At 40.4% G+C, this 26,346-nt stretch overlaps 3 protein-coding genes across 4 annotated transcripts; 1 reads left to right on the forward strand and 2 right to left on the reverse strand.

Moving 5' to 3' along the window:
• Positions 1–408: 408 nt before the first annotated feature.
• On the reverse strand, positions 409–6,790 carry pdrg1 (p53 and DNA-damage regulated 1). Its single transcript, XM_072665763.1, has 5 exons — positions 6,623–6,790; positions 5,504–5,579; positions 5,028–5,102; positions 4,862–4,942; positions 409–4,412 (listed from the first exon to the last, which is right to left on the reverse strand). The coding sequence occupies exons 1-5, from the start codon at positions 6,698–6,700 to the stop codon at positions 4,330–4,332; spliced, it is 393 nt and encodes a 130-aa protein (XP_072521864.1). The 5' UTR covers positions 6,701–6,790; the 3' UTR covers positions 409–4,329.
• Positions 6,791–9,923: 3,133 nt separating this feature from the next.
• Positions 9,924–14,914, reverse strand: fam217bb (family with sequence similarity 217 member Bb). 2 transcript variants are annotated; one of them, XM_072665924.1, is made up of 5 exons: positions 14,438–14,914; positions 14,184–14,250; positions 13,640–13,707; positions 12,356–13,388; positions 9,924–11,706 (listed from the first exon to the last, which is right to left on the reverse strand). In XM_072665924.1, the coding sequence occupies exons 1-5, from the start codon at positions 14,533–14,535 to the stop codon at positions 11,437–11,439; spliced, it is 1,536 nt and encodes a 511-aa protein (XP_072522025.1). In that variant the 5' UTR covers positions 14,536–14,914; the 3' UTR covers positions 9,924–11,436. The 2 variants fall into 2 exon arrangements, with proteins under 2 accessions (XP_072522025.1, XP_072522024.1); XM_072665923.1 differs by having other exon boundaries at positions 14,184–14,253.
• A 4,486-nt stretch (positions 14,915–19,400) lies between these two features.
• Positions 19,401–20,294, forward strand: ppp1r3db (protein phosphatase 1, regulatory subunit 3Db). Its single transcript, XM_072666341.1, has one exon. It carries the CDS (start codon positions 19,401–19,403, stop codon positions 20,292–20,294), a length of 894 nt encoding a protein of 297 aa, XP_072522442.1.
• The last annotated feature ends 6,052 nt before the right edge of the window (positions 20,295–26,346 follow it).

Below are 26,346 nucleotides of genomic sequence, written 5' to 3' on the forward strand. Positions count from 1 at the left end.
CATCACCTCTGAGGTGTTCCACCTCCAAACTTACAGAATGTAAAGAATCTGTTGATACGACAGAGCACCTTCGGAAGTGTTGTAGAGTAAGTTGCTTTGGAATATGAAGAACCAAGAGCATATTAGGTCATCATGTTGTGAGTCATTGCTGAGAGTCCCAGTTTTGGCCTGTTGGGATCAACTCCAGCTCGGAAATTCTGGTGTGTGAGAGCAGGATTCTCCAACTCCAAAGGCATGCAGCACTTTATTGCTGCACCTCTGGTAATCGTGTCCAAAATGGAGAGTACACACACAGCTCACTGTCTACAGTTCATTAATCAACTTGATTGTACATACTCTACGCATGCAACACACAGGGGTAAGAGAAAATTCACATCAAATTAAAATGATTTGATCACTGACATGGCATTGTTTGAAACATTTCCTTACTTTTTTTTTTTTTTTTTAATACACTTAAATAATACAATAAAATAAAAATATTACAATACATTAAGAAAAAAAACAAGGAACACACGTTCTCTTCGGCACATTTTAAGTCTATAAAAAAGTCATAATATTCATGCCAAACATTGTTTGGGGAAAGCTGGCATATCGCCAGCCTAGTTTATCTGGATGTGCAGCGTCTTCAGAAAGTATACCTGCAGCTCAGGTATGAGAGCTAAAGGAGAGCAGAGCGTGTAAGAGTGTGTAATCTCTGCCTGAGGAGAGAGGGAAGTGTTTGCTTGGCTAAACTGTATACTTAAGTAGCTCAGGAGAAGCAAGGTTAACTACCATGACAAGCTTGTACCCGTGGCGGCGGCCCCGTCAGTGTGTGGTCAACCTCAGAAAAGCAGTTACCCCCATGTTATTGCTGTTAAATTCCACAGACCAGAATGTCCCAGAAACCATCAAGAAAAGAAAACCTGACCCCACGCTTTGCTTGCTTTAAGTAAGAGTCGCACACTATCAAACTCCAATGTTTATGACTCCAATTCCTGTTCAGAGACCACAAATCTTCTTTTGAAGCCGCCTGATTTACATCTGGTTTTAGCTGCTTACTGCCAACCATATCCATGGTGTTTAGTCTTCCTTGCAATAAAAAGGTCATGCTTGCCACCTTAAGAGTCCCAATAGCTCCACTGAGTGAGCCTGAGCAGCACGTGGGGAAAAGAGGAAAACAATGTTCCTTCAATGCCGGTCATGAATGAAAGGCCTCCGCTGACACCCCTACTGAGCAATAATATGGGCGCTTTATATTGTAAAGTGAAAATCATATAAGCAACAGCAGGTGTGTGGAAGGTCAGCAAACATCAAAAGAGAAAGACGCATCCCAGCCGAGGAGAGGGATATTTGGCTTTTTGCAGGGCTCCAACAAAAAAGATTGCACAGAAAGGGGTTTACAATAAGCATCTCCCATTACAGCACTCAAGACATGATACAGAAACTATGGTCAAGGAGCGACCCTGTAGCAAGACTGTGTATTGATATAAAGGGCTTCAATGTCTGAGTCCACAACCAGCATTAGGAAGGAAAGCAATAGACTTCTGTGTTAGCATTTGCAGTAACACTCAGCCAAAACCAGAATAAGCCTAAACAGCAGATTCTTCACAGTCATCAGCTGGGTGCCACTTCTTTGTACTCAGCAGAAACCTTGGCCCTCATCCCCCGCCGCCCCAAAACCAGAGTGGAAAAGGTAGCAGTAAAAATAAGAAACAGCTCATGAAACTCAAATTAAATCAAATCACTTAATTATACTTCCTATTTAAAATCAACAAAATTATTAATAATAAAAACACCAATCAAACTCTAAAACCAATATGGCAGTAATCCAATGCATCTTGCACTCAACTAAATCTGACCTTAAGCATAATATTAACCACTGTGCTTTTGACCCAGGTTCTTCAGGCTCCCCTAACTCAGCGTTTGGCTCCAGTCTGACAGTTCTGTCCTCTGATATTTTACCCCCTTAAGGCCAGCTTTTAGAAGCTTTAGAGCAGGTGGGATGCACATCATCCAAAAGGTCACCATCAGCAGCTTCTTCTTCATCATCATGCGTGACAACATAAACAAAAAACGATCTGTGTTCCAACGAACGTGACCAAAAGCACACTAAGCAGCATATGAGCTTGACAAAGAAAGCAATAGTAGGAAATATATGGCCTTTGGGAACCAACGGAGAGATTATCGTAAAATGTCTTTTTCCTCTTAGTGGTGAATATGATACACACTTTCATCAGGGAGTTATCTGTTTTGATAGTTTGACTGACCTCCTCACCTTACTGGTTGATTTGTACAGTTTTAAAGGTGGTGTTTCAATATGCTACTTTTCCTTACACTGCTACATAACAGGACCACAACGATCAGGGTTTTATAATACGCCATGAATCCATTTCTGCTTAGAGTAAGAACTGGTTTGGAGAATTTGGAAGCAGGAACATTAGTTTAATTCAATCTAAATCTCAGAAAAGCTTCGACCAGGCGTGACCCCAATCTCTGTGGATTCCAGGTCAAACGACCTACTATATAATCCAGAATCCTTCAGAATCCTAGGATATTGCACTCATGGGAGGGCGAAAGGTCAGCAGTCTTGTTCAGAACAGGCATTAACCATTTGGAGATATTTTAATCTCAACCCCGAAAGAACATGTGTGCCCAGAACAAGAAACAAGGTCTAATTTATCAGACACAGAAACCAATCCAAGTCTTACAGCAGAGTAAAAGGGAGCCGACACGCCCTTAGTGCGCTGGATGAACAGAAACAGAATAACTGCCCGGTGGCCTCGCCAAAACTGTTAACCGCATTCTGAGCTGGTTAGGAGTGGGAATGCCAGCCAAAAACGACAGTATTCCATAACACTGACCTAAGAATCCAAGCAAGGCTGCTCATATCAACCCATCACTCACACTTCATTTACACATGCTAATAAGTGCCCTTAGCACATCATCAGTGTTTTGCTTCCTCAGTAAAGCTGGACAGCTTCCTCAGTCTGTAAAATCAAGATGAAAATTAAAGGGCCTTAAAACTTTCTGAGAACCAAACTGTGCAGTAATACACATAGTCCATGCATCAGGTAATTCCTGCCCGTTTGCTGCCTTCAATTTTAGACTGCCTTCTGGCAATAACAGGTCAAAATTATATGTTATGAACAGCATGGCACAATTGAACCTCCACTGGGAGGACCGCAGTTCTGGTCTTGACTTTTTGAGTCTTGACTTATTTTGAACCCATACACCACATAATATATTGCACATATAGCTGCAAAATGATGTTTTCCCATGCACTCTTCTGGGTGAGTGCCTTAATTAGTGATTATATAACTGAAAATAGACTCTTAGTTTGATACTCATCTCATTGGAATACATCCAGGTCTACACCACTGCACGCAACCCACTCACCATGCTAAATAGGCACTATGTTGCTATGCTGCCCCTAGGCAATGCAAGAGGTTATTAGTGTACAACACCTGCTTTTTAACTTGGCAAAGGAGCTACAACTGTATCTGTAAGGAGATGAAAACAATAGCATAAGAAGACATCATTTTGAGCATTAACCCGCCCTATAATACGCACAGCTGCATTTAAAGAATATGCATGCTGACCCCAGTGCAATTTTCAGTTTCCAAGTTTTCCTCTAGCACACACAAGAAAAGAATAACCTTAGCTTTGGGGATAAACTGTCCACAGTAGTTTCGAACACAATTTAGGTGGAAAATTGCTTTTGAGGTTTTAAATCTTTTCCATTATTGCTTCTGGTTCAGAGTAATTTCACTAAACCACAGAGCATTCCTTTCAGATAAAATTATACAGAGGCACCCAAAATCAAAACCAGCAATGTTTGAAGACAGCACAACCATAAAACACCAATACCAAGCGAACAATATCCATCCATTGAACAATTGCTAAGGCACAGCGCATATGGGCAGGACTACAACTGATGGATAAACACTGCTCTCTGGTGGCTGAACACTGTACTGAGTGGCCTTAATGGTGGGACACGTATCTGAACACTGAACACATTAGATTTATTTAGAAAGCACAATTTCAAAGATCAAATTCAATCAAGCATTCACACAGTAGGATTTCCACTCTATGGTATGTGTGTGTCCACAGGTCTATGTTTAAGAATGTGTGTTTTAAGCAACAGATGGGTAGTAAAGGGTTACTGCTATTGATTCCAATATGCAAACATTCCCATATCTGGACAAAATGTACGAAGAGATACTTTTCCCTGCTCGATTTTAGAGCTTATATGACTTCATAAGTTCTCACTCCTCTTGACTGCACCCTCAGGTTTGGCATCAGGTTTTGAAACGAAATTCAAGTCTCTTGCCTGCATTGTCTCTAGTAATTCTATCTCTTGAGGACACTATTAATTGCCTTCAGTTCATCATTGCTGAGTGGAGTGAGGTTGTATCCCCTGAGCTCAGGCTTCCCTGTAACACAGAAAAACAGCAGAAAATGAATTATGCTATATAAGAATTTTGCATCCAATTTTTTTTGTATATTGTCTCAAACTTTCATGATGAACGGACCAATAGAAACGCTCTAAAATGAATTACACTGACTTTCATTGAAAGTTAACAAGGTTTTTTCAATCGCTACAAAGCTGCATATTTGGAGACACTGGTGATATACTATACACGTTAAGAGCAAGAGCATTCTGTACAAATCTTAATTGATAACTGAGGAAAATGTAAGTAATGGTAAAATGTATGCATCCTATGTCAAACTCTTGATGGCATACTGCTAGTATTATAAATGCACTTTTACCATTTATATAATAATAATAATAATAATAATAATAATAATACCATTCATATACTATTGTAATATTACTACCGTCTGTTCCTTGCACATAAATTAAGATAAATCTGTTCAGTACCTTGTAGGTCGTTGAGATGATTTACTTTTGCTTTTAGACGTTTACGGAGGTCGTTTATTTCTTGATCAAGCTGTTCCTGGTCTGTTGAGGAGACATTTCACACACTCTAAACCAAGCTGTTCAATGTAACAGAGCATGACTACAAGGTGTGAAACACTGTACTTGCCTTTCTGCATCATGGCTTTGGCATTCTCCTTGGGGAATTTAATGAACATGTTTCCAAAGCAGACTTTGACTTTATCTGTGAAGAAACAGAAATGAAAACAACGTGGAAAATAAACAGCAGCTAATATTACCACTATTACCCATCACTACTCTCATTACTCTTACCATCACTGCCATGACTATATTAAGTTATACTACACCATGATTATTATATTATGATTGAGAATATGTTGCACACCTGAGCAGTATAACAGTTGGTTTGGTCACTTTTATCAATAATTTATAAATAGTTTAGGCTAGAGGAGGATGGGTCCCCCTTGGGAGTCTTGGTTCATCCCAAGGTTTCTTCCTCCAGCTGAGGCCTGAGGCACCTACTCATCAAGTTGGATAAGAATGTGTTCACAAATCTTCGAACATACAGTATACTTTACTCTGTATTTCTGTACAGGTAGCAATATAAAGTAGTCATCCACTTACCATTATCAGAAGCACTATTTCGGAGAGCATTCATTGCTTCTCGGTTTCTGTTCCTTCTTGCGTCAAGGTCTACAATCTGCATTAACATAAAGTAGGGTTTAGCAGGCCTTTCCTTTCACAACACTTTCCATACACCTAACCACACTTTTCCAAAGACTAAACAGCAACCGGTTATCCCAAATGTGGGATAAGATTTGTGTTTATGAAGTTTATGCTGCAACCATCACATAAGTTATAAAAGAAATTAGGTCTCTCAAGGAGCAAATTTCAGCAATCCACCACTGCCTGAAGGCCAGGTTCAACACAAGTGTTCTAATAAATTGTTCTACTCAAGCCTGTAAATTCGCTTGTGTATAATAAAATGACTGTTTTAGGAGTTTTTTTGTTTTGTTTTGCATGCCAATTTTGTTCATCTTCAAATATGCCATCAGAACTTACTTTCCAAAAGTGCTGATATAGTAGCTGATATGCTACATTTATATCAGATGCCACCTACAGCTTTATTTAGGCAGCTGTACCTATTAATATAAGCTATTGCAGGATATTTTTAACAATGGAGCTGTCCCACAGACAGGCTGATAAACATCATTTGGGTTTTGTAACGTTATTACTGTTCCTAATGTTAATTTCTGCTATTAATGAAGTAATCTAGCTATATTACACAAACTCAGAGTACTGGTATCACTTGAGTTTTAGCTATAGGTGTGGATGCTGATCTGGTGGCTAAATATGTTGCTCAGTATTTCTGCAAATGAAGGGAGCATTTATGTAAAGGACAGGATTTAAGTTACTGAAAATGAAGAAAACAGCCGATGTAAATAATTGGATACTAAGGATGACAAAATCCAGAACTGGATTCGAGGTCCAGGTATCCTCCCTACCGTTTTGTGCTGGGAGCATTTTCAGAATACGCAGCTTATACTATCAAACTATTCTACCTTTAGTTTTAGTGCTAGAATTCTTTTAAAATATATTTATTTTACCTTAATATTCTGTATGTACCTTTATATGTGCTAACTTGACACGCTAATCTACAGCGGTTCTATCTGGACCGGACGGACACCGGCTCTGCTCTGAGAGAGCTATAATCGTCTATTTTATCGGCTCTTCTCAGTCTACCTGTTGTTTATCAGCGAGCACGTCTTCAGCTGCCACCTCTACCTCCATAAGATACTCCATCACCCTGGCGGAGTCCATCGTGTTTGTAGGAAAAGAGTTTATACCATGCGAATAAATAATAAAAATAAGTCCGCCTGTCCGGGGAAACAAGGACTGTGCGATAATCAGTTCCGCCCTTGCAACGCAGGTCTGTAATATGACAGACTGTCGACCAGTGAAGGTAAAGGAGATCCAGTAAACGTGTTAAAATAAAGCATAACGCAAATAGAAGCAAACTTGTTTGACAAACACAATTTAAGTAGGAATTAAAAGATACTCGTCAAGCATTGGTGGAACATAGTACACACAGAGGTGAGTATAGTTACTATTTTCTCAGTTACTCAAAATAATTACAGATGGATTTGTATCTTTACAATGTTTTAATCATAATACATATCATAATATGTTTTTACAATTTGAAAGGAATGAAACACTGAGTTACAAATATATCCTGTTTTTATTGTAATTTATGGTTCATTGTTTACAGTATAATGCTGTGTGATTATTCACACCTTTTGAGGTTTGATGTTTCCTGATTCTCTCTTTCTCTCTCTCTCTCTCTATATATATATATATATATATATATAATGTGTGTGTGTGTGTGTGTGTGTGTACAATGCTCAAAAAATAAAGGGAACACTTAAACACCACAATATAACTCCAAGTAAATCAAACTTCTGTGAAATTAAACTGTCCACTTAGGAAGCAACACTGATTGACAATCAATTTCACATGCTGTTGTGCAAATGGAATAGACAACAGGTGGAAATTATTGGCAATTAGCAAGACACTCAATAGAGGAGTGGTTCTGCAGGTGGGGACCACAGACCACTTCTCAGTACCTATGCTTTCTGGCTGATGTTTTGATTACTTTTGAATGTTGGTGGTGCTTTCACACTCGTGGTAGCATGAGATGGACTCTACAACCCACACAAGTGACTCAGGTAGTGCAGCTCATCCAGGATGGCACATCAATGCGAGCTGTGGCAAGAAGGTTTGCTGTGTCTGTCAGTACACCAGGAGACGTGGAGGAGGCCGTAGGTGGGCAACAACCCAGCAGCAGGACCGCTACCCCCACCTTTGTGCAAGGAGGAACAGGAGGAGCACTGCCAGAGCCCTGCAAAATGACCTCCAGTAGGCCACAAATGTGTCTGCACAAATGGTTAGAAACCGACTCCATGAAGATGGTATGAGGGCCTGACGTCCACAGATGGGGGTTGTGCTCACAGTCCAACACCGTGCAGGACGCTTGGCATTTGCCAGAGAACACCAGGATTGGCAAATTCGCCACTGGCGCTCTTTGCCCTTCACAGATGAAAGCAGGTTCACACTGAGCACATGTGACAGACGTGACAGAGTCTGGAGATCCTTCAGCATGACCGGTTTGGCAGTGGGTCAGTAATGGTGTGGGGTGGCATTTCTTTGGAAGGCCATCCATGCCCTCCATGTGCTCGCCAGAGGTAGCCTGACTGCCATTAGGTACCGAGATGAGATCCTCAGACCCCTTGTGAGACCATATGCTGGTGCGGTTGGCCCTGGGTTCATCCTAATGCAGGATAATGCTAGACCTCATGTGGATGGAGTGTGTCAGCAGTTCCTGCAAGATGAAGCCATTGAAGCTATGGACTGGCCCGCCCGTTCCCCAGACCTGAATCCGATTGAGCACATCTGGGACATCATGTCTCGCTCCATCCACCGTCACGTTGCACCACAGACTGTCCAGGAGTTGGTGGATGCTTTAGTCTTGGTCTGGGAGGAGATCCCTCAGGAGACCAACCGCCACCTCATCAGGAGCATGCCCAGGCATTGTAGGGAGGTCATACAGGCACGTATACCACCCATAATACTAAGTCTCAAATCCAGGCCTCCATTGGTTAATACATTTGATTTCCATTGATGACAGCACATTCAACTTTGTACAGAACAAAGTACTCAATGAGAATATTTCATTCTTTCAGATCTAGGATGTGTTATTTGATATGTGTTTACTTTTTTTTTGTGTGTGTGTGTGTGTTTGTGTGTGTGTGTATATATATGTATGTATATATATATATATATATATATATATATATATATATATATATATATATATATGTACACACACACACAAAGTACACCCTCTTTGATATATATGTATAAAGACCAAACAGAAATGCTGTTTTTATCACTATAGAGTAATAAAGTGTTTCACTTGACTACTATTGTGCTATTGATCATGTAACATTTTCAACCACTAGCTAAAAGAATATATCTTTTTTAAATGGGTAATGAAGTAAATTTTGAGCACAATCTAGATAATCATTGTCATATAGGTAATGAATGTAATCCTACGATTGCTATATTTTGTTAATAGGCTGTTATTAACACCTTACCTTACCTTATATGTAGAATGTGTATGTTGAGTAACTTCATATGAATTGTTTTCTTCACCGTTAGTTTCTGTACTTCCACTTGAACTTTACAGGTTTGTCCTACTGCTTCTCACCAGATTCAGCTTCAGAAAATCTTAATCAGTAGCTGTTGCTGTGACTTAAACCTGACAACGGTGCTGGAACTGGGAACTGTGGAAAGAAGACAAGCCAGTGGATGGAGTGTAAGGCTCTAGGAATGTCCTGCTGAGAACCCTGAATCTGGGCACTCATATGGACAACATTCTGACACTTGCCACCTACCAAAACGTTGTTGCAGACCAGGTACACCACTTCATGGTAATAATATTCCCCTACTGGCAGTAGCCTCTTATGACAAGATAAAGCACTTTGCCGGAGACACAATGTTTGGGAACGGTTTGAAGAACAAGAAAGTTCAAGGTGTTACTCTGACCTGCAAATTCCCCAGATCGCAGTGCAATCCACCATCTGCGGGATGTGCTGGAACAAAAAGTCTAATCCTCAGTGTCTCCACCTCGCAACTTACTGGACTTAAAGGATCTGCTGCTAACATTTTGGTGCCAGATAACACAGGGCACCTTCAGAGCTGTTCTGGTGGTATGTAGAAAACCAACAGCATATTAGGCTCATTGGTATATTGTCCCCAGAACAAATATCAAACATCAGTCTAAATACCTTAATCCTCTTAAGAACTATCATTAACCATACCAAGAAATATCATTAACCAGCACTTAATTGTATATATATGTGAAAAACACTTTAGCCTTAAACTCCCTTAAAAAGGGTTTTATGTACATAATAAATATCTGGTCTTTAGAAGGTCTTCAGGTCTTAGTCAACACTACCTCAGATAAACAACACATGACAAAATACACCATGTATTTATTTATTTAACATAAAACTGAAAATTAAGAACCAATGTGTGAAAAATAATAAGTACCCCCTTACTGCTTTTGTAGGAATTAAGAGGGTAATTAGCAGCCAGGTGCTGCTAAACAAATTCCCTTGATTAACTGATCATCAGCAAGTGTGACCACCTCTATAAAAGCAGAGTTTTGGCAGCACAGGGCCAAGGAGGAAAGACATCAGCGTCGATCTTAGGCCAATTCCAAACAATCTATAGTCCAGCATTCTATGGTCAGAGTATATACAAAAGAAAAACATTCATGGCAGTTCCCATTCTTCCCAGGAGTTGACCTCCCATCAAATCTACCCCTAAGTTTGACCATGTAATGCTCAGAGAAACTGCAAATAAAACCAATAGCTACATCTAGGTAGGCCTCCGTTAGCATGTTAGCTCAGTTAGCATGTTAAATGTTCAAGTTCATGACAGTACAATTAGAAAAAGACACGTATGGCTTGCTTAGAAGTGTTTCCAAGAGAAAGCCTCTTCTGTCTAAAAAGAACGGCGCATGTTTGCAAAGTTGCATCTGAACAAGCCACAAGACAAAATGTCCTTTGAACAAACAAGACCAAAATTGAGATACTGCAAAGTGTAATGTTTGGCAGAAATCAAGCACAGCATAGCAGCACAAACATCTCATACCAACTGTCAAAGCACGGTGGTGGAAGGGTAATGATTTGTGCTTGTTTTGCAGCCACAGCACCTTGCAGACACCGAGGCAACTCTAGAGTCAAATGTGAGGTCATCTACCAAAAGAGAAAAAGCTTGGCCGAAATTGGATCATGCAACAGGACGATGATCCCAAACACACCAATAAATCTACAACTGAATGGCTAAAATAAGAGAGTGAAAGTCATACAGAAATTACTTCAAGTTATACTTGCTAAAAGTGGTATTATATATTTGTATATGTCCCCATGCCAGAAAAAACCACATCATTAAAATGTTTTTTTCAAAATTGATTTTTCTTACACAAAACACATCAACAAAGAAGTATTTTTACTTAAATAATCATAGTCATCAATAAAAAATTATACACATTTACATTTGTCAGTGTGCTGAAATACAGTGTGCTGTGGTGAAGACAAATTTTGTGAGGTACTATTTTGCATTATTGCATGAAAAACACCCCAACTTATTGGACTTATTGGAATGTATTAAAACTCCTGATGTTATAGTCCCAATTATTGAATATGGCAGTTTTGGGCCAGTTATTTTACAGAGGAAGTTAAATTATTAATTTTGGCAAATGCTTCTAAGCTGCCTGTTATATTAGTACCCCCTTCTAAAATACACAGTCGTCTTAAACATAAGAAAACAGAAAGAAAATCTTAATAGTCATTGTAACATTAACATACATCACAACGTTAAAGAAGGAGAAACATGCACTGGCTGTGTGTTCACAAAACGAAATAACCAAAAATACAATATATAAAATAAAATACCATGAAGACAATGGGCCGTAAACAGAGAAGTGTAATTTACTCATGGCATGTACGAAAATGTTCGCATTGTGTGATAAACTCAACACGCTTCTGTTTCCCAGCAGTCCTTCCAGTGACCGAGTCTTTAGAAGTGTGCAAGTCATCTGAGCTGGTAGCACCTGATGACTTTGAGTCTTGTCGTATATCCAGTGTTGTAGTCTTTCGCTCGACCCTGGCTCTCCTGTAGCTGTCCTCTCTTACATCTCCACAGGACCGACTCCTTTCCCCTGTGCCTTTGTTCTTTAATGTTCTGACTTCCGTGCAGGGCTGCACAATATGGACCAAATAAACATATTATGATTATGGTGTAAACTCATTACCTATAAACAAAATAAGCCATTGATATATTGTAAAATATAGTTTATATAAATATATAATAAGAATCTGTGTCTAAAGTGTTTCTCATGTTGACTGACTTTAGACAGCTAACGGTTGCTATGGTATTTTAGGAAATTTGTAGGTTCTTGCCAGTTTGTTAGTATTTCAGGTGGTTGGTAGGGTGTAATTTTTTGTTCAAGTGGGTTGCTATAGTGATTTTGGTGGTTGCTAGGTTGTGGCAGTTGATATGGTATCTTGGGTAGTTGCTTAAGTTTTGCTGGGTGGTTGGTATGATATCCTTGGTGGTTTCTAGGGTGCTACAACATGGCTCTTATGTTATTCCAGGTGTTACCAGGTGGTTGCTTTGATATCTGTAGTACTATGATGTTCCAGATAGTTGGTATGAAAATATGTGGTTTCTGTGGAATCTCTCTGGTTTGCTAGGTGTCAGCTAGATAGTTGATGTTCAAGGTTATTAACATACCCTACATGCATTCTACAACTAATTCGTAGTTGCACAGTTGCTACATGAAGTAGTGCATAGATCTAATCAACAAGCTGTATACAAGACAAAAACGATATTTTTTTGCAGACCTACCTCCACACCGATGCTGCTGGAGCTGTCCTGAGGGCTGCATGGACACCCTGCTGGATTCCGAATGTTGCCAATGGCCTGCATGCGCTTTAAGTGACTAGTGCTGTCTAGTGGGTCACTAAGTCTATGGTTGCGAGGTCCAGGCCTGCGCTGGAACTGCTGAGCTCGACTCTCGCTGCTGCTCCTCCGGGGCAACCCTGGGGCCTTGCCCCTCTTTTCTGGAAGTGGACTCAAATGGGAGTGGTGAGGGTGAGTGTATAAGCGGCATGCTCCATTGCAAATGGGGTAACTTTTGCGGCAGCTGGAGCAAGTACATGTGGGAGGCTGAAGGGGGGGTGCATTGGCCAGGGAAGACAGTAGGGCCAGTGGGAAGGCCCTCTGGCACTGAAGGATGCTTTTGGGGGCACTCAGGTTGGAATGAGGGCTGGTATGGGGTCTGTGGCAGCTGCCCCATGAAGACGGGGCGGCCTTGTTGCTCTCCTCATAGACTGTCTGGATCTGTCGCCATTCCAACTGCAGCAGTCGTTCCAAGTACTTCTCCAGCTGTCCAACAGGCCTTGGGCGGGATACACCCCTGCCGTCCGTGTTCAAGTACACGGCCAGCTGCTGGAGGCTCCAGGAGTTGAAGGGCGGGGGAAGAAAGTCTGGGTAGCCGTCGCTAGATCGGGACCGACGCACAGGCCGTGAAGGTCGGATGTCACATGAATTGATTACTTCTGCACGCAGATGGAGCTCTGGTGGGGCAGTGATAGAGGGAGGTCCCGAGAGCCTCTCAGTGTCAGAAAGGTCACTACCACTGTCCGTGTCCTCAACTCTGGGTTCATGTAGACGGGCAGCAGTTTCACTTTGGATTTCTTGCTTTGCTGATTCCTGCCGTGGTGCTGGACCTGAAGTCAAGGAAAGTGGCAGAAAGGTGGGGAGCTTTCCTGAGTCTTTTTCACCGCTGCGTCGTGTATTCCGCCTGTGGTGCCTTTCCCTTGGTCCATTTGTGGAGGACACATGGGACTTTGGCTTGGCGATGATTTCTCTTGGGTTCCTAAATAATAGGCTTTAATGTTAAAGTGATACTGATCACAAAACAGTTGTATTGAGAACTATTTTACAATCAGTTTAATTATTCAGCCATAATTACACTTTTTAAAGTATTCTGCACAACTCTGAAACTGGTGGTCTTGTAGCTCCAGTGAAAATCTAAAAAAGCTTCCTCCAGACACCAGTTATGTTGGCAATCAAAAACAACAATATTCAATACTAAGCATGTTAAAATGACCAAATGAAAACTCTCACAGAGCTGTAGCAGTGACCATGATTGAGGCCCTATCACATCGTGTCCTCCTTCCTCGTATCTGTAATCCCTAGAGACAGGAGGGAGAAATAAACAGGGTCCAGTTTTCCCAAAGGCTCATAATACTAAGATCACCATAAGTGGTGGAGAGAGCGTTTAATATGATTCTCGCTCTACCACTTAACAGTGGTCTTGGTGCTAAGAAGCTTTCGAGCATCCCAGACATACATTACATACATAAACCAAATATCAGATATAACATAAACACTTCTCAGGACAACCAGTCCATATCTAGACTACTAATAAGAAATAAGGATGAAGATGCGTACACGTCTGGGAAGGGATTTTAAAAAGTTTTAGAAAAAAAAAACATTTAGAAATCAGCTGAAATGTTGGCCAAATGTCAGGCCATCCTATCTAGTTTTGTCCAAGAGGACACAGGAGGTGTCCTATTTTTTCACATGAATATACTATACATTGTAAAAGAAATACACACAGCACTATTTATCATTGTCTTTGCTGTCACACCAATGTAATTGCACTTACGTTCTCGATTGCCATATGGTCTTCCCTTTCTGCACGTGAAGAATGTCCTGCTGAACTGGTGCTTCTCCTGCTGGTGGAGCAAACAAAGCTGGTGACTGTCTACGGTGATTACAGTACACTGGCAAGTGCAGAGTACTCCCCCATGGGGAGGTGTTGCAGAAATCGCTTTGTTTACATGCTAATGAAGGAATGAACTGTGGGAAGAGAAGTGGGCGTATTCATGTAAAGCTATGAAGCTGCTGCCTGACTCTTACCTCACTGCTGGTCCAGGAGCTTTTGCCTTGGCTCTCTTTTGGGCTGTGAGCTGATTGTGGCCATTCTGCATGGGCCTTTCCTGCAGCACCGTCCCCATCACCGAAGCTGCTCACAACAGGCTTCACCATTGGCTTCGCCACCACGCAGAGCTTCGTGTGTGTTTGCCTCGGTCGTGCTGTTATACCCGCCATTAATCCACATTTTCTGTCATCAGCTCCTCTAATCCGGTCGACATCTTTACCGCGGACAGGATCTTGTTTGGCTGGGATAAATAATTCATCGGTGACCAGATCGTCTGTCCGTAATGAGACGCTCAAGCCCAATTAGCCTGTCTGTGCGATTTCCTTTTCAAATAGCGCCGCAAACCGACATCCAGTCATTTCTTCCCCTTAAAAATCACGGGTTTTTTACACACACGCGCCGTAAATCCAGCTGTTGGGGATCAGAGACCAGAGAATCGCTAACGAATCGTTCTTTTTGAACGACTCTTAAATGAACCGAGCGAATCGATTCTCAGGAACGATTCAAAAACAGACTCATTCTTGCTAATAATTGGCGACGGTTTAAAGGCATTAGATTAATTACATAAACAACACATTCTTTAAATTGCAAAAAGTTAAAAATATTTTTAAAAATCTGTATAATTTTAAAGTTAAAAAGTATTAAAAATGGGTAGTGCAGCTATGAATACATAACTACAAAAAATATTGCACATGAAGATATACATATAGTAGTGTCTATATGAATATTTAAAGCAGAAGGTGCACATCTGATATGTACAGTGTTTTTAAAAATGTACTGGGGATGTGGTGAATAATCGTGTACCGTTATTATATAGTCAGTATCAGTGTTGGGTAGTGTTCAGTTCTCTTATGGCATTGGAATAGAAGCTGTTCCTGAGTCTGTTTGTCCGTGATGTGATGGTCCTGTGGCGTCTGCCAGAGGATAGTGGGTCAAAACGATGGTGCCCAGGGTGGGAAGTGTCCTTTATTACGTTGGTTGCTCTGCTGAGGCAGCGGGAGTTGAATTTGTCCCTAAAGAGGGCAGTGAGCAGACCAGTGAGCAGGTCTTCTGGGCTGTACTGATGACTTTCTGAAGGGCTTTGCTATCTGCGATTGAGCTGCAGGTGCACCCTGTGAGGAGATGCAATACATCAGCACACTCTTAAAAGAACAACAGTAGTAAGACACTGATGATGCTCCGTCAAACCCTGTGAGGAGACACAAAGTCACCGGGTAGATTGTGGCTGAATGGAAGAATGGAATGTAGTAGCAGGTTGGAACGGGACGACACTGAATAATTATTTTATAAGCAACATGATTTATTCAACAGTGAAGACAAACAAAAGAAAAACTGTACAAACACAAAACAAACCACATGAAAAGGTTAACCTGACTTGTTGGCAGTACAGGTAAGTAGAAAGAGTCTTAGACCACAAGGCCATAGGACTGTACTCTTAGCTGTATTTCTTCTCAGTGTCCTTGCTATAAGAGTGGATTAAAACTAGCATAAATAAACACATCATAGTCATAAGGCCTTAATCTGTAATATAAGCAGTATCATGCAATGAATACAGTGTGCACTGTTCCTCGCCTGTCTCCTTCTGTTTCTATAACAGAGTGTAAAAGACTCTTATGAGCTAGCCGTGGGCCCTTCGACATGCTCAGGAGTGAGCTCCGTCTGCTCTGCCTCCCTTTTACTAAATCCACTAGAACACAGACAAATGGTATCACAGGTAAGTATCCAGGTAAATATTACAAACAGACATGCATAGTCCTCGGGTGATGGGCAAGTTACAGAAGTTGAAAGTCCAATCTTAATATAAAAAATTTATTTGTTCTGTATGTGTATAAAAGGATAATCTATATCATGAGGAATATTTAACCAACTTAGATAGATAACAATGTTACAATTATATCTTTGAACCTTTTGACAATGCCAAGCTTTTTGGATAAGTGCTCTGCTATGCACCAGAGTGCTTGGGTGGAACAGGTCCCCAGACAAGTGCTGCACCTACTGATTTGGAACATGAACTGAAGACATGAACGTTAATATAGGGAAGGGTGAGGTACAACCTTATGCATGGTAAAATCTATGGATAAAACATGAATAGTTTATGTAGGTTAGCATGTGATTGTGATTTACATCATATTACATCCTATTAGCACTGTTTTAATTCTCAGGATTCACATATTGCAAATGTGTGTACTTATTCATCCAAGTGTATTTATGCATATAGTTAAGCACATGTATGTATTTTCCTGTGCTGATGTTTACTGATATTTTTGAAAAATACAATTTCTACATTTTCTTTTTCCAATTTTCTTTCCAATTTCCAATTTGTAATTAAAGCAAGGTTAATTTACCATATTTTACTGCAGTAATAGGATATTTGAAGAAGTACAATTTCAATGTTGGTTCAATATTAATTCAGGGTGCAAAAAAGATGATGAATCAACATCAGATCAGAACGTTGATTCAGTGTCAACATGTTGACAGTTATCGTTGATTTAACATCCATTTCATGACCGATTTCTATCTGGGTATTGTGTAGCTAACAAAGTCCTCTCATTGCTTACTCTGGAACGTCATGAGGCCGCTGTTTTTGCCAGCGTTGTTGGCATGCTACACAGATGCTACAAAGGAATGTGTTTGTGAATATTACACCATGTCTATGTTAGCAACTCTGAATGTAAGCAGTTTTCTTTGTGAAAAATGAATGCTGATTTTGAAAAAATCCCCCCATGCATTTTTGTTCAGTGTACATTTTCCCACAGTGGCACTACTTCATATGATTTGAAAGGTTGTTTAGCTATTGAGATAAGGGTAGTGTTACACATGTACCACGAGCAAGCTTACACTCTTGCTGTTAAAATGAAAATGCTGTTATAGTCTGCTATTACACTTCAACGCTTTCCAACACTACATACTCAGACTGTACAACTGTACTCTACTACTAGAAAAAATTAAAACCTTGCTGGACATAGGTGGCTGTTTTGTGTGGGGTATTTTGGTGCGGTTGCAAGTCTTAGGATGTACAATGCACAACTGTTTGCTTGTATGTAGCACTATTCATGAGGGAAAAAGTGCATGCCACTGTAAGTAATTATAGGTACTATAGGTAGCAAATGACAGTAAGGATATCATTACTATCCAGTGAAAATCTTCTCCGGAATGCTTGAAATAATTACTTGAAATAAACTCTTATTTACATTGACTTCTATTAAAAATTAAGGACGTTTCTGCCAAGTCACCATTTTAGAGATACATGTTTTTTTTATGGGACAGCAGCGATATGCTGTATTGGCAATAACGTTTTCCTCAATAGTTTGAGACTTTATTACTAGTAAAATATTCATTGTTGAAATTGGAATTTCTAATAGGACCAATGCCATTAAAGAGGTTCATAAAAATGAAGTTACTGCTTTGCCATGTGGCGACACACACACACACACACACACACACACACACACAAATGTCACTTCCATCGTTTACAGAATATCCCTGGTGAATCAAACGAATCATTTAAACGCAAGTCTCAAACGAATCGACTCAGTAAAATGACTCTCAGCGAGAATGCGCGGATTTAAGCGCGTGGCCGGGTGGGAAGTGTAGTAGCATAAATCTCCTCAGTCGCAGTTGAGGTTTTTTGCACTTGTTCCAGCTCATTTTTATTATTCATGGCAGTGCCACACACTGACTGAGTTTGGCCTGCAGCAGAGACAGTCATGTGAAAGTTCATGTAGTATTTATAGAGATTGCTGCAGCTGCGCATGTGCCTGTCACCAGCCCGGTGCTCTAATAATAAGCTATAGCGTTGCACATCCAAACTACACCTCCCAGGGGGTAACAACGCTAAATGTCAGAGGGGCTTATCTGCTCATACAGAAGACTTGTACCGTTTCACCAGTGTAACCTCTGTCAGTGTAGGAAGACCCAGCCCAACTAATGCAGTGGAGTGAATGCAGTGAGTGTGGGATGTTAGTAGGCCAAGGGTGGGCAACGTTGTATAGAGTTGGCAAAGCCAGTGACACGACGTGAGAATCTGCACATAGTGTAGATAGGTGTGTCCGCTTTCGCTGCTGAGCTCGTCCATAAGGTACGTTTTGTCAAAATGTCAAAGTAGCGTAAATTGTAGCGTAATTTAGTGTGGTCTGCGTTTAACTCACGGTGACGTCTTATACATAATGAAGTTATTGAAGTTCATTTGAATTGCTAATGATTTATTTATAGCTGTCGTGGGTGATGCTGGTTTTACAGAATTAACAGGTTTTTAACTATAAAGGTTTTATTTGTTTTATTTTATTTTATCAAAATTTAATACAATATTATACTAGTTGTCCACCAGTTTACCAAGCAGTATTTGTCAGCTAGCATTAGCATTTCAAACTGTTTGCACCCCCAAAATACACCCTAAAAGAAGTTGTATTGTTTTAAGATATGTCATTTAAACTAGAGAATCCCACTCTAGAGACTACAACTGATGGAGGAAGCATGTTTAGCAGTGTAGCAACATATGTAGCAATGGTGAAATCATTTCTTTTGATGGATGACCCTTTTAATAATTATTACATCATTTGAAAGTCACCTAGTCCTTATATTTTACTTAGGGGCTTCCCCTACGGGTGGAGAGTGTAATTTACTAACAACAAATAGCCTTCTGCTCCTCCACTCGTGGCACACATTTATATTGCAAGCCGACATTGAACGTGAAAGAAGCATATGGGCCGACTTGGTAGAATAGAATGCAGTTGATCTGCCCGCGTCACCAGAGTTACATAGTGCAGTTAGCATTGTACCGAGCTAAAAAACCCTGAAAGAGACACTATTCTCCCTATCACCAGTGAATGGAGTGTCACAGTGATTCTGAAGCTGTTTTTAAAGTAAAATTTAAACATAATGTTGCGCTAACAAGTGACGCTAACAGATATTTTCTTGTGTCTCAAAGCTATTTGGCAAAAAATGTCAGCGTCCTACAGTGTAGCATCTCTTGGACAGTCAGCTCTGCAGTCTTCGAATGAGCACAGAGAAGGGTCACGCCCTGCCAGGACAATCCGCCTGCGACACATCTTTGACCCCCAGCCTGTTCCTCAGAAGAAGCCAGTGCCCATACGTCCCCCAAGCAATCTGCCTCCTCCGAAAGAGTGGGTAACCCGCCAGAGTTTGAGCTGTGAGTCAGAGCCTAGGGCCATCATGCGGCAAAGATCCCGGTCCATGTCCTCTTCTGCTGACCAGAAGACCCGCAGGGGCTCGCAGGTCCGTTTTGTGGACTCTCTGGGTCTGGAGCTTGAACGTGTAAAGTTCTTCAAAGCTAGCGAAGATCCCACTGTGCCAGTGCACGTTATCAGTAGGCTACTGGCGAGCTCTGAGCTAGCCTTTGGGAAGAACCTGGAGCTTTCTCTGCCCTATTTTCAGCCATCCTTTCCAGAGAACATGGCTACCCAGCCTGATTTCCTGCAACGACTGTGTCAGCAACGTGTCTGCTTGGAGCAGGTTCATTGCTCAGAGTTGGGCATCACTGGTACAGTGCAAGTCCTAAACCTGGCCTTTGAAAAAAACATAACAGTGCGCTATTCATTTACAGACTGGAAGAGTAGCGCAGACTCCAAAGCATGTTGGATGTCTACCCTGCACAGAAATGGAGCTGAGCCGGAATCCGACATTTTCCGCTTCCGCTTGCCTGTACCACCGTTCATCCTCAAACCCGGAGCCACGCTGCAGTTTGCCATCCGCCTTCAGGTTCATGGAGAGGAATACTGGGATAACAATGATGGGCACAATTACAAACTGGTCTGCCATACTTACAAGCTGACTGTGCCCAAAGAATGTGAAGACAGCATGGTGCACTTCACCTAAGCCACCAATAGGAGGCACCACAAGATCCACACATACAGGCAACATTAAATCTTTTTAAATTGAAGACTTAAAATTCTAAAATTCTTGTGTTTAAGGGTCTTTACTGAACATTTTTATCCAAATTTCACAGTTATTTTAGAAATTATGTATCAATAAATTATGTTTTGTTAAAAATGTCACACCAAAGCTAGAATTGTTTACAGCAGTGGTGATAGAAACCTGAACCTGATATCTGATCACTGTAATGCATCTAAAAGCTTTCTGGGTGCAAATACGCTGCCTCATTCTTGAGCTATTGTTTTACAATAGGACATTTTGACAGGAAGGTTGGGCCCAACATGGATTTTTTTCATCCAATCATGGAAAAGGGGTACCTCCACATCCCTGTAAAAAATAATACCCCAAGTGAAACCAAAAACTACCACTATTTAATTAGTACAGAGGGCCCTCTGCTCCCTGAGCGCGTGTGGCTGCCCACAGTCCCGGGCATGTGTGCTCATTCACTCACTGTGTGTATGCATGTGTGTGTGTGTGTTCTCACTAGTGTATGTGTTCACTGCATGGATAGGTTAAAGGCGGAGGTCAAATTCCATCTGTGTTAAACACAGGTGGTGATTGTGGTTGTCCCTGTAGACATCGCAACCGCTGGTTCCCATCATCACCACTATAAAGAAATCCAATGTTTTGGTTTCTCTACAATGAACTATTTCACTAAAGTACTCTGAATAATATTGCCAATGATTAAATTCTGAAGAAATTTAGATGAATCCTTGGAATTTTTAGCATTGTGATGAAATGCCAGTAAGAAATAATTGCATTTCTACTGGCGAATTGTTTTTGTCTATAACACAAGTGCTAGTTAATACTGAAATTAGAAATGAAAAATGTAATCTTTTTTGTATGTTTACATTTTGGTAGTAGAAGTAATAATGATACTATTACTATTATTAATAATAAGCTCCCCGGACAAAAATACCTGGTGTAACCTTGGTGCGTTTAGGGTGATAGTAACTTCAGGCCCCTGCGGGCTCCCTAATTTATAGATTTATAGATTGAGAAGAAGTGGTATAGTGAAGTAAATGTCTTGCTTGATGCGTAGAAAATGGGTCATAAAGCAAATGGTGATTGGCAAAAACAAGTGATTGAGTTTGGGCATGCCAAAGACCATAGTTTGAATGAAGAAGAGATCGACTAATACGGGTTTTGCGATAACCGATGCCGATGTTTAGAGGTCCAGGTCAGCCGATGGCCGATATGTACTGCCGAAGTTTTACGTTTTTTTTATTTATTTATTTATGCTACTAATAACACGTGTATGCACAACATTTCTGAACACTGACTTAAACCATCTATATAAATGAAAATCAATTAAACTATTAACTTATAACAGTGGGCTAATATGTTAAGCAAGCAAGCTGCTGATGGTTTTCAACTACAGTTATCTGCAAGTTGGCGAACCTTCAACCAGCTGTAGCATTATGCCTCTTCCAACGGTTCTATGCTATTCGCTTTTTCTTTCACTATGTCCGGCAACATTTCATAGTTAACTAGTAACATATGGTAAATATATGGCCATATATGACTTAGAATTTAAGACATTCCTTTATTTGCCAGGACTGTTGTTGCTGTTGTCTTCCAAAGGTTTTGGCTTGGGGTCCTTCATGTCCCCGCGGACATGCCTGACTTTAAAGATATATCTTGCAGAAAGTGGTGGTGAAGGGCCTGTGTTGACTTTTAGAAGCTGTTCTTGCCTGGAAGCGATTTTCATTCACAAGCTGTGAGACTCACTAGCGGTCCTTGTCCATCAGGTACGTCTTTCAGTCACAATTTTAATATGAATTTCCTGTAGTCTGGGATTTTTGCCACTGCTGGTAGACCTGTATGACCATGGCTGGTATGACTTTGGTTTGCCTGCCTGTGGTCTTTGACATGCCCAAATTAAATCACTCCTTATTGCCAATCATTAACATCAGCTTTTTTGATCCATTTTCCACACATTTAACGAGACATTCACTGCATTGTACCACCTCTTCTTAATCTATGAATCCTGGTGCAGATTGTATCGCACATTGGATGATATAGCCCAATCATCCTTATGCAACACCAGTTCCAACCACATTAAACATGCAATGTGACTTTTTTTTTTTTAGTCCAAAGAGCATAATAATAATAATAATAATAATAACAAGAACATGTTTGATAGTAAAATAAAATATATATTTTGTCCAAACAATGTGCACCTCATATGTTGAACACTTCAGTAGAACAGGTCGGACTCATTCTTTCAGTGTCTTCTTACATCAGGGAGAACTCAAGACACTGCACGTATTCCTCTTAGCTCTTTCATAGCGAGGTATTTGAATTTGTTCACTTGTCACTCGTCTGCCTGTTGACCCAGTTTCACTGACTGACTGTCTGGTTTACTCTACAGTCTACTTATCCTTTAGGTTATGCATTGCAAACTGCAGCAAAGGATTATACAGTGGAGTTGGGATTAATTGAATGGACAAGATATCAAAAACCAAACTCACTCAGAGTCTTTGACTGAACAATTAAAGAGCTTCAAGAGTCAATCCAAAACCTCTAACCTGACTAATATTGTGTAGCCCCCCCCATGCCGCAAAAGTGGCTCTGACCCTTTGAAGCATGGACTCCACAAGATGTCTGCTGTGCTATCTGGCACTAAAACGTTAGTAGCAGATCTTTTAGCAGCAAGTCCTGTAAGTTGTGAGCTGGGGCCTCCATGAATCGCATCAATGAGCCTTGCATGCCCATGACCCTGTCACAAGCTCACAGGTTCTCCTGCCATGTTGGAGATACACTGATCCAGTCGTCTATCCGTCACAATTTGGTCATTGTCGAAATCACTCTGATCCTTAGGCCTGCCCATTTTTCCAGCATTAGGACCTGACCTCACTAGTGTTCTTGTGGTTGAATGCAATCAAATCCTCACAGAAATGTCCCATACTTATTATAGCCCTGATTTTGTATGTGAGACAATCAAACGTAGCTTTGAAACAGGGCTTGCTTGTTTAGTATATACCCGATAAGCTCTGGCTCCCTCAGGTTACAGTTATTCTCGACCTTTCCTCCACAGAAAGTGCACTCATCTTTTTGGCGGCCTTTAGCAAATGGCAGTTGTCCATCCATGCTTAACCCCTCTGCAAGGGCACATGATACACCACCTGAAATATGCTGTGGCGCTGCGGTACAAAAACAAGCTTAGCTGTCAGCTTTGACCAAAGCCAGAGGGAGTCACATAAGGGCCAGCTGTGTAAACTGGAGCAGTAATGATATTTGGGTGAATAAAGCCTAGCTTGGTTTACGTCGTCCACTTAGTGATAAATAAATCTGCGGCTTAACGTGCATTACTGTAATATTCAGTAATTGCCTCTAATGTAGTGCCTGAGGGCCCTCCAGCCTGCTTTGGCCTGGGATTGCTAACCCGAATGCCACCTAGGCTGCCTTTTGCTTTTAGGATACTTGTTTATATAAACACTTTGTGTAACTGGGTTTCTTTGAATGCATGGCCTGCTGCTGCGACAGTACAGTGCCAGTCAAAAGTTTGGACACTCTTGACTGAAAGTATTAGAAATGACATAATGCTACTTTTTCATTACTGATGTTGAAATCCTGAATGACTCTAAAATGACAAACCAATCCAGCATTTTCTGCTGATGTCTGCCCCATAAACCATCGATACTGGTACGCCATATCTAGACTATCTAGTTGCATCAAGTGAATAGGTGGCTACTTTGAAGATCCGAAACATCAGATGGTTCAGATTTAGCACTTTGTTGATGTCCAACACCTGTTGTCTCCTTTATCTAGTTTTTATCTAGTGTAAACAGTGAAAAGAAGAAAAGTCTATAGGACCAGATTCAGAAAGCGCATATCCAAGTCTACAACAATTTTATTTATAAGTCTTATAATTTTATTTATAAGTCTACAACAAAATTATTTCTATGACAATAAGAGAAATTACTTTAGCATCATGGTTACACTTCAAATGAGGATTAACAATGTTGTGTGGCACACCAGAACATTTGACAGTAGGGTTATTGTCACATTTAATATTGTTATTGCTGTCTTTCACCATACTGTTTTCTGTGCTTCTTTAATTAGAATCCATGATTCTGCGATTTTTGGTCCATTTTCGCACCCAAACAGGTGGTGCACTGGTCATTAATATGCATGAGCTCATTGATTTTTTTTTTTATTACAGTGCCACACACTTTCTTTTGAGTTGTATAAATCTGGCCCAGTTTTAGGAATACATCAGAAAAGGTTCTTTGAGCATGGCTATGAAAAAACACTTTTGCTTCCCTAAAGAACCATACATTAAGGATTTGTATGTCAGGAACCTTTTAAAGATTTAAAGAGCATTAAAGAGCAAGGTTCTGTAGCAGTGCTAGAGATCTTAATAGGACCTTTACATTATGTGGAGCTTCTTTAGAAGGTTATTTACACTCACGCTCACAATCTAAATTACAAAAATAAATTTTTAGGGAATGTGGTCATTTTGGGGGTTAAATAACAAAATGTAGTTAAAATGCCTAATAAGTATGTAATGAAGTTAGGAAGAGTGAGGAACTGAAGTGTGGGGCTGTATTCAGACCCCTTAGGCTAGGAAGCTTCAATATGATGTATATATCAAATACTATTCAAATATATCATGAAAAATATAAAATATATTATATAAACCAAACTAAATTTTGCCTGTAGTTCATGTCCTTAATACACACAAAACTCACTTGGTTTATTCATCATATATTAAGCACACAAGTCTCAACAGGGTTCCGTTTAGGGGGTAAAGAGTGTAGATGTGTCTAGACTGTACCATGCCTGGGACTGTACTGGATACAAGACTTCTCAAGCAGCAGATTTGAAGACTCTGATTATCTGATTAAACCAGTAGAATTAATGTTCTCTTTGACTGGAAAGAAAACCAGCAACAAACCCTGTGGATCAGATTGGCTCCCCCTTCCCCTTAACTGCCTCGTCGCATTTGTACAAATTAATGAAGAACTCTCCAGCGGGTGCTTACAATGAGGTCATCATCCTTGCTATAACTAGATTATATCAATTACAGAGCAATGACCCTGAAAGGTTTTTGAGGAACATCAAGAACTGCACAATATGCATAGCCTCTTGCTTGTTCACAGTGTCCTGTAGGACACAGGATAAATAAAGGATATATTAAAATACAAGTAAAAAAAAAAAAGAGACAAGATCAGCAGGAGACATGCTGCTCTATTCCTTTTTAGTGCAGATTCTGCATTCATCTGCTGACTGTGCCACAGTGCCACCTGGGGTTCCTGGGTGAAAAGGTTACAAACTGAGAATAAGTTTATTGGTTTAACCAAGCTCATGTTGGGGGCTAGCCTGTGCTTATTTTATTTTTCATATGGTTCTTTCTTGTGCTTCTAATGCAGCAGCAATTAGGCAATAGAGTTAGGAAATATGATGATGTGATATTATTACATTACAATTGTAGTAACAGTGTCCATTTTGATCAAATTGTGGCAATTTTGTAGCACTTTTTATGTAATATATATATTTTTTCCGTTCAATGCGTCAGGATGTAACTTGTGTGGACTTGGCACAGCCAAATATCCCAGAATGTCTTTCGCACCATGCTGCTGTTCCAGTTACAAAATTACTGTACAGCGTCCTGAAGTCCATGGGAGTTCATACTCATGAGTCAAACTTGCCCAGTCAGTACTACCAAGTACACCAGTACTTTGTACTGAGAATCCCCCTGACACACCCTTGGCTAGGCTAACTCAATGAGCTAATCAGCTAGCTAGACAAACTTTTTAGTTTAGTCATTTTTAATGAGCATTACATTAATCAAATGTTTTAAATAATTGCTTTGTTTGGCTAAAGTTTGAACCTGCTAGCTTTGCAGCCCAAAGTAGTAAGACAGCAAATAGAATCACTTTTGACATTAGCAAGGTAAACTCTAGCCAATTTAACTAAACATTGTGCTTCTCCTTTCTTTTTAATTCAATTTAGGGATATAATGTAATACCTTTACATATAAAGCCAT

Source organism: Salminus brasiliensis, chromosome 21 (assembly GCF_030463535.1).
Source record: "Salminus brasiliensis chromosome 21, fSalBra1.hap2, whole genome shotgun sequence".
NCBI classification, from domain to species: domain Eukaryota; kingdom Metazoa; phylum Chordata; class Actinopteri; order Characiformes; family Bryconidae; genus Salminus; species Salminus brasiliensis.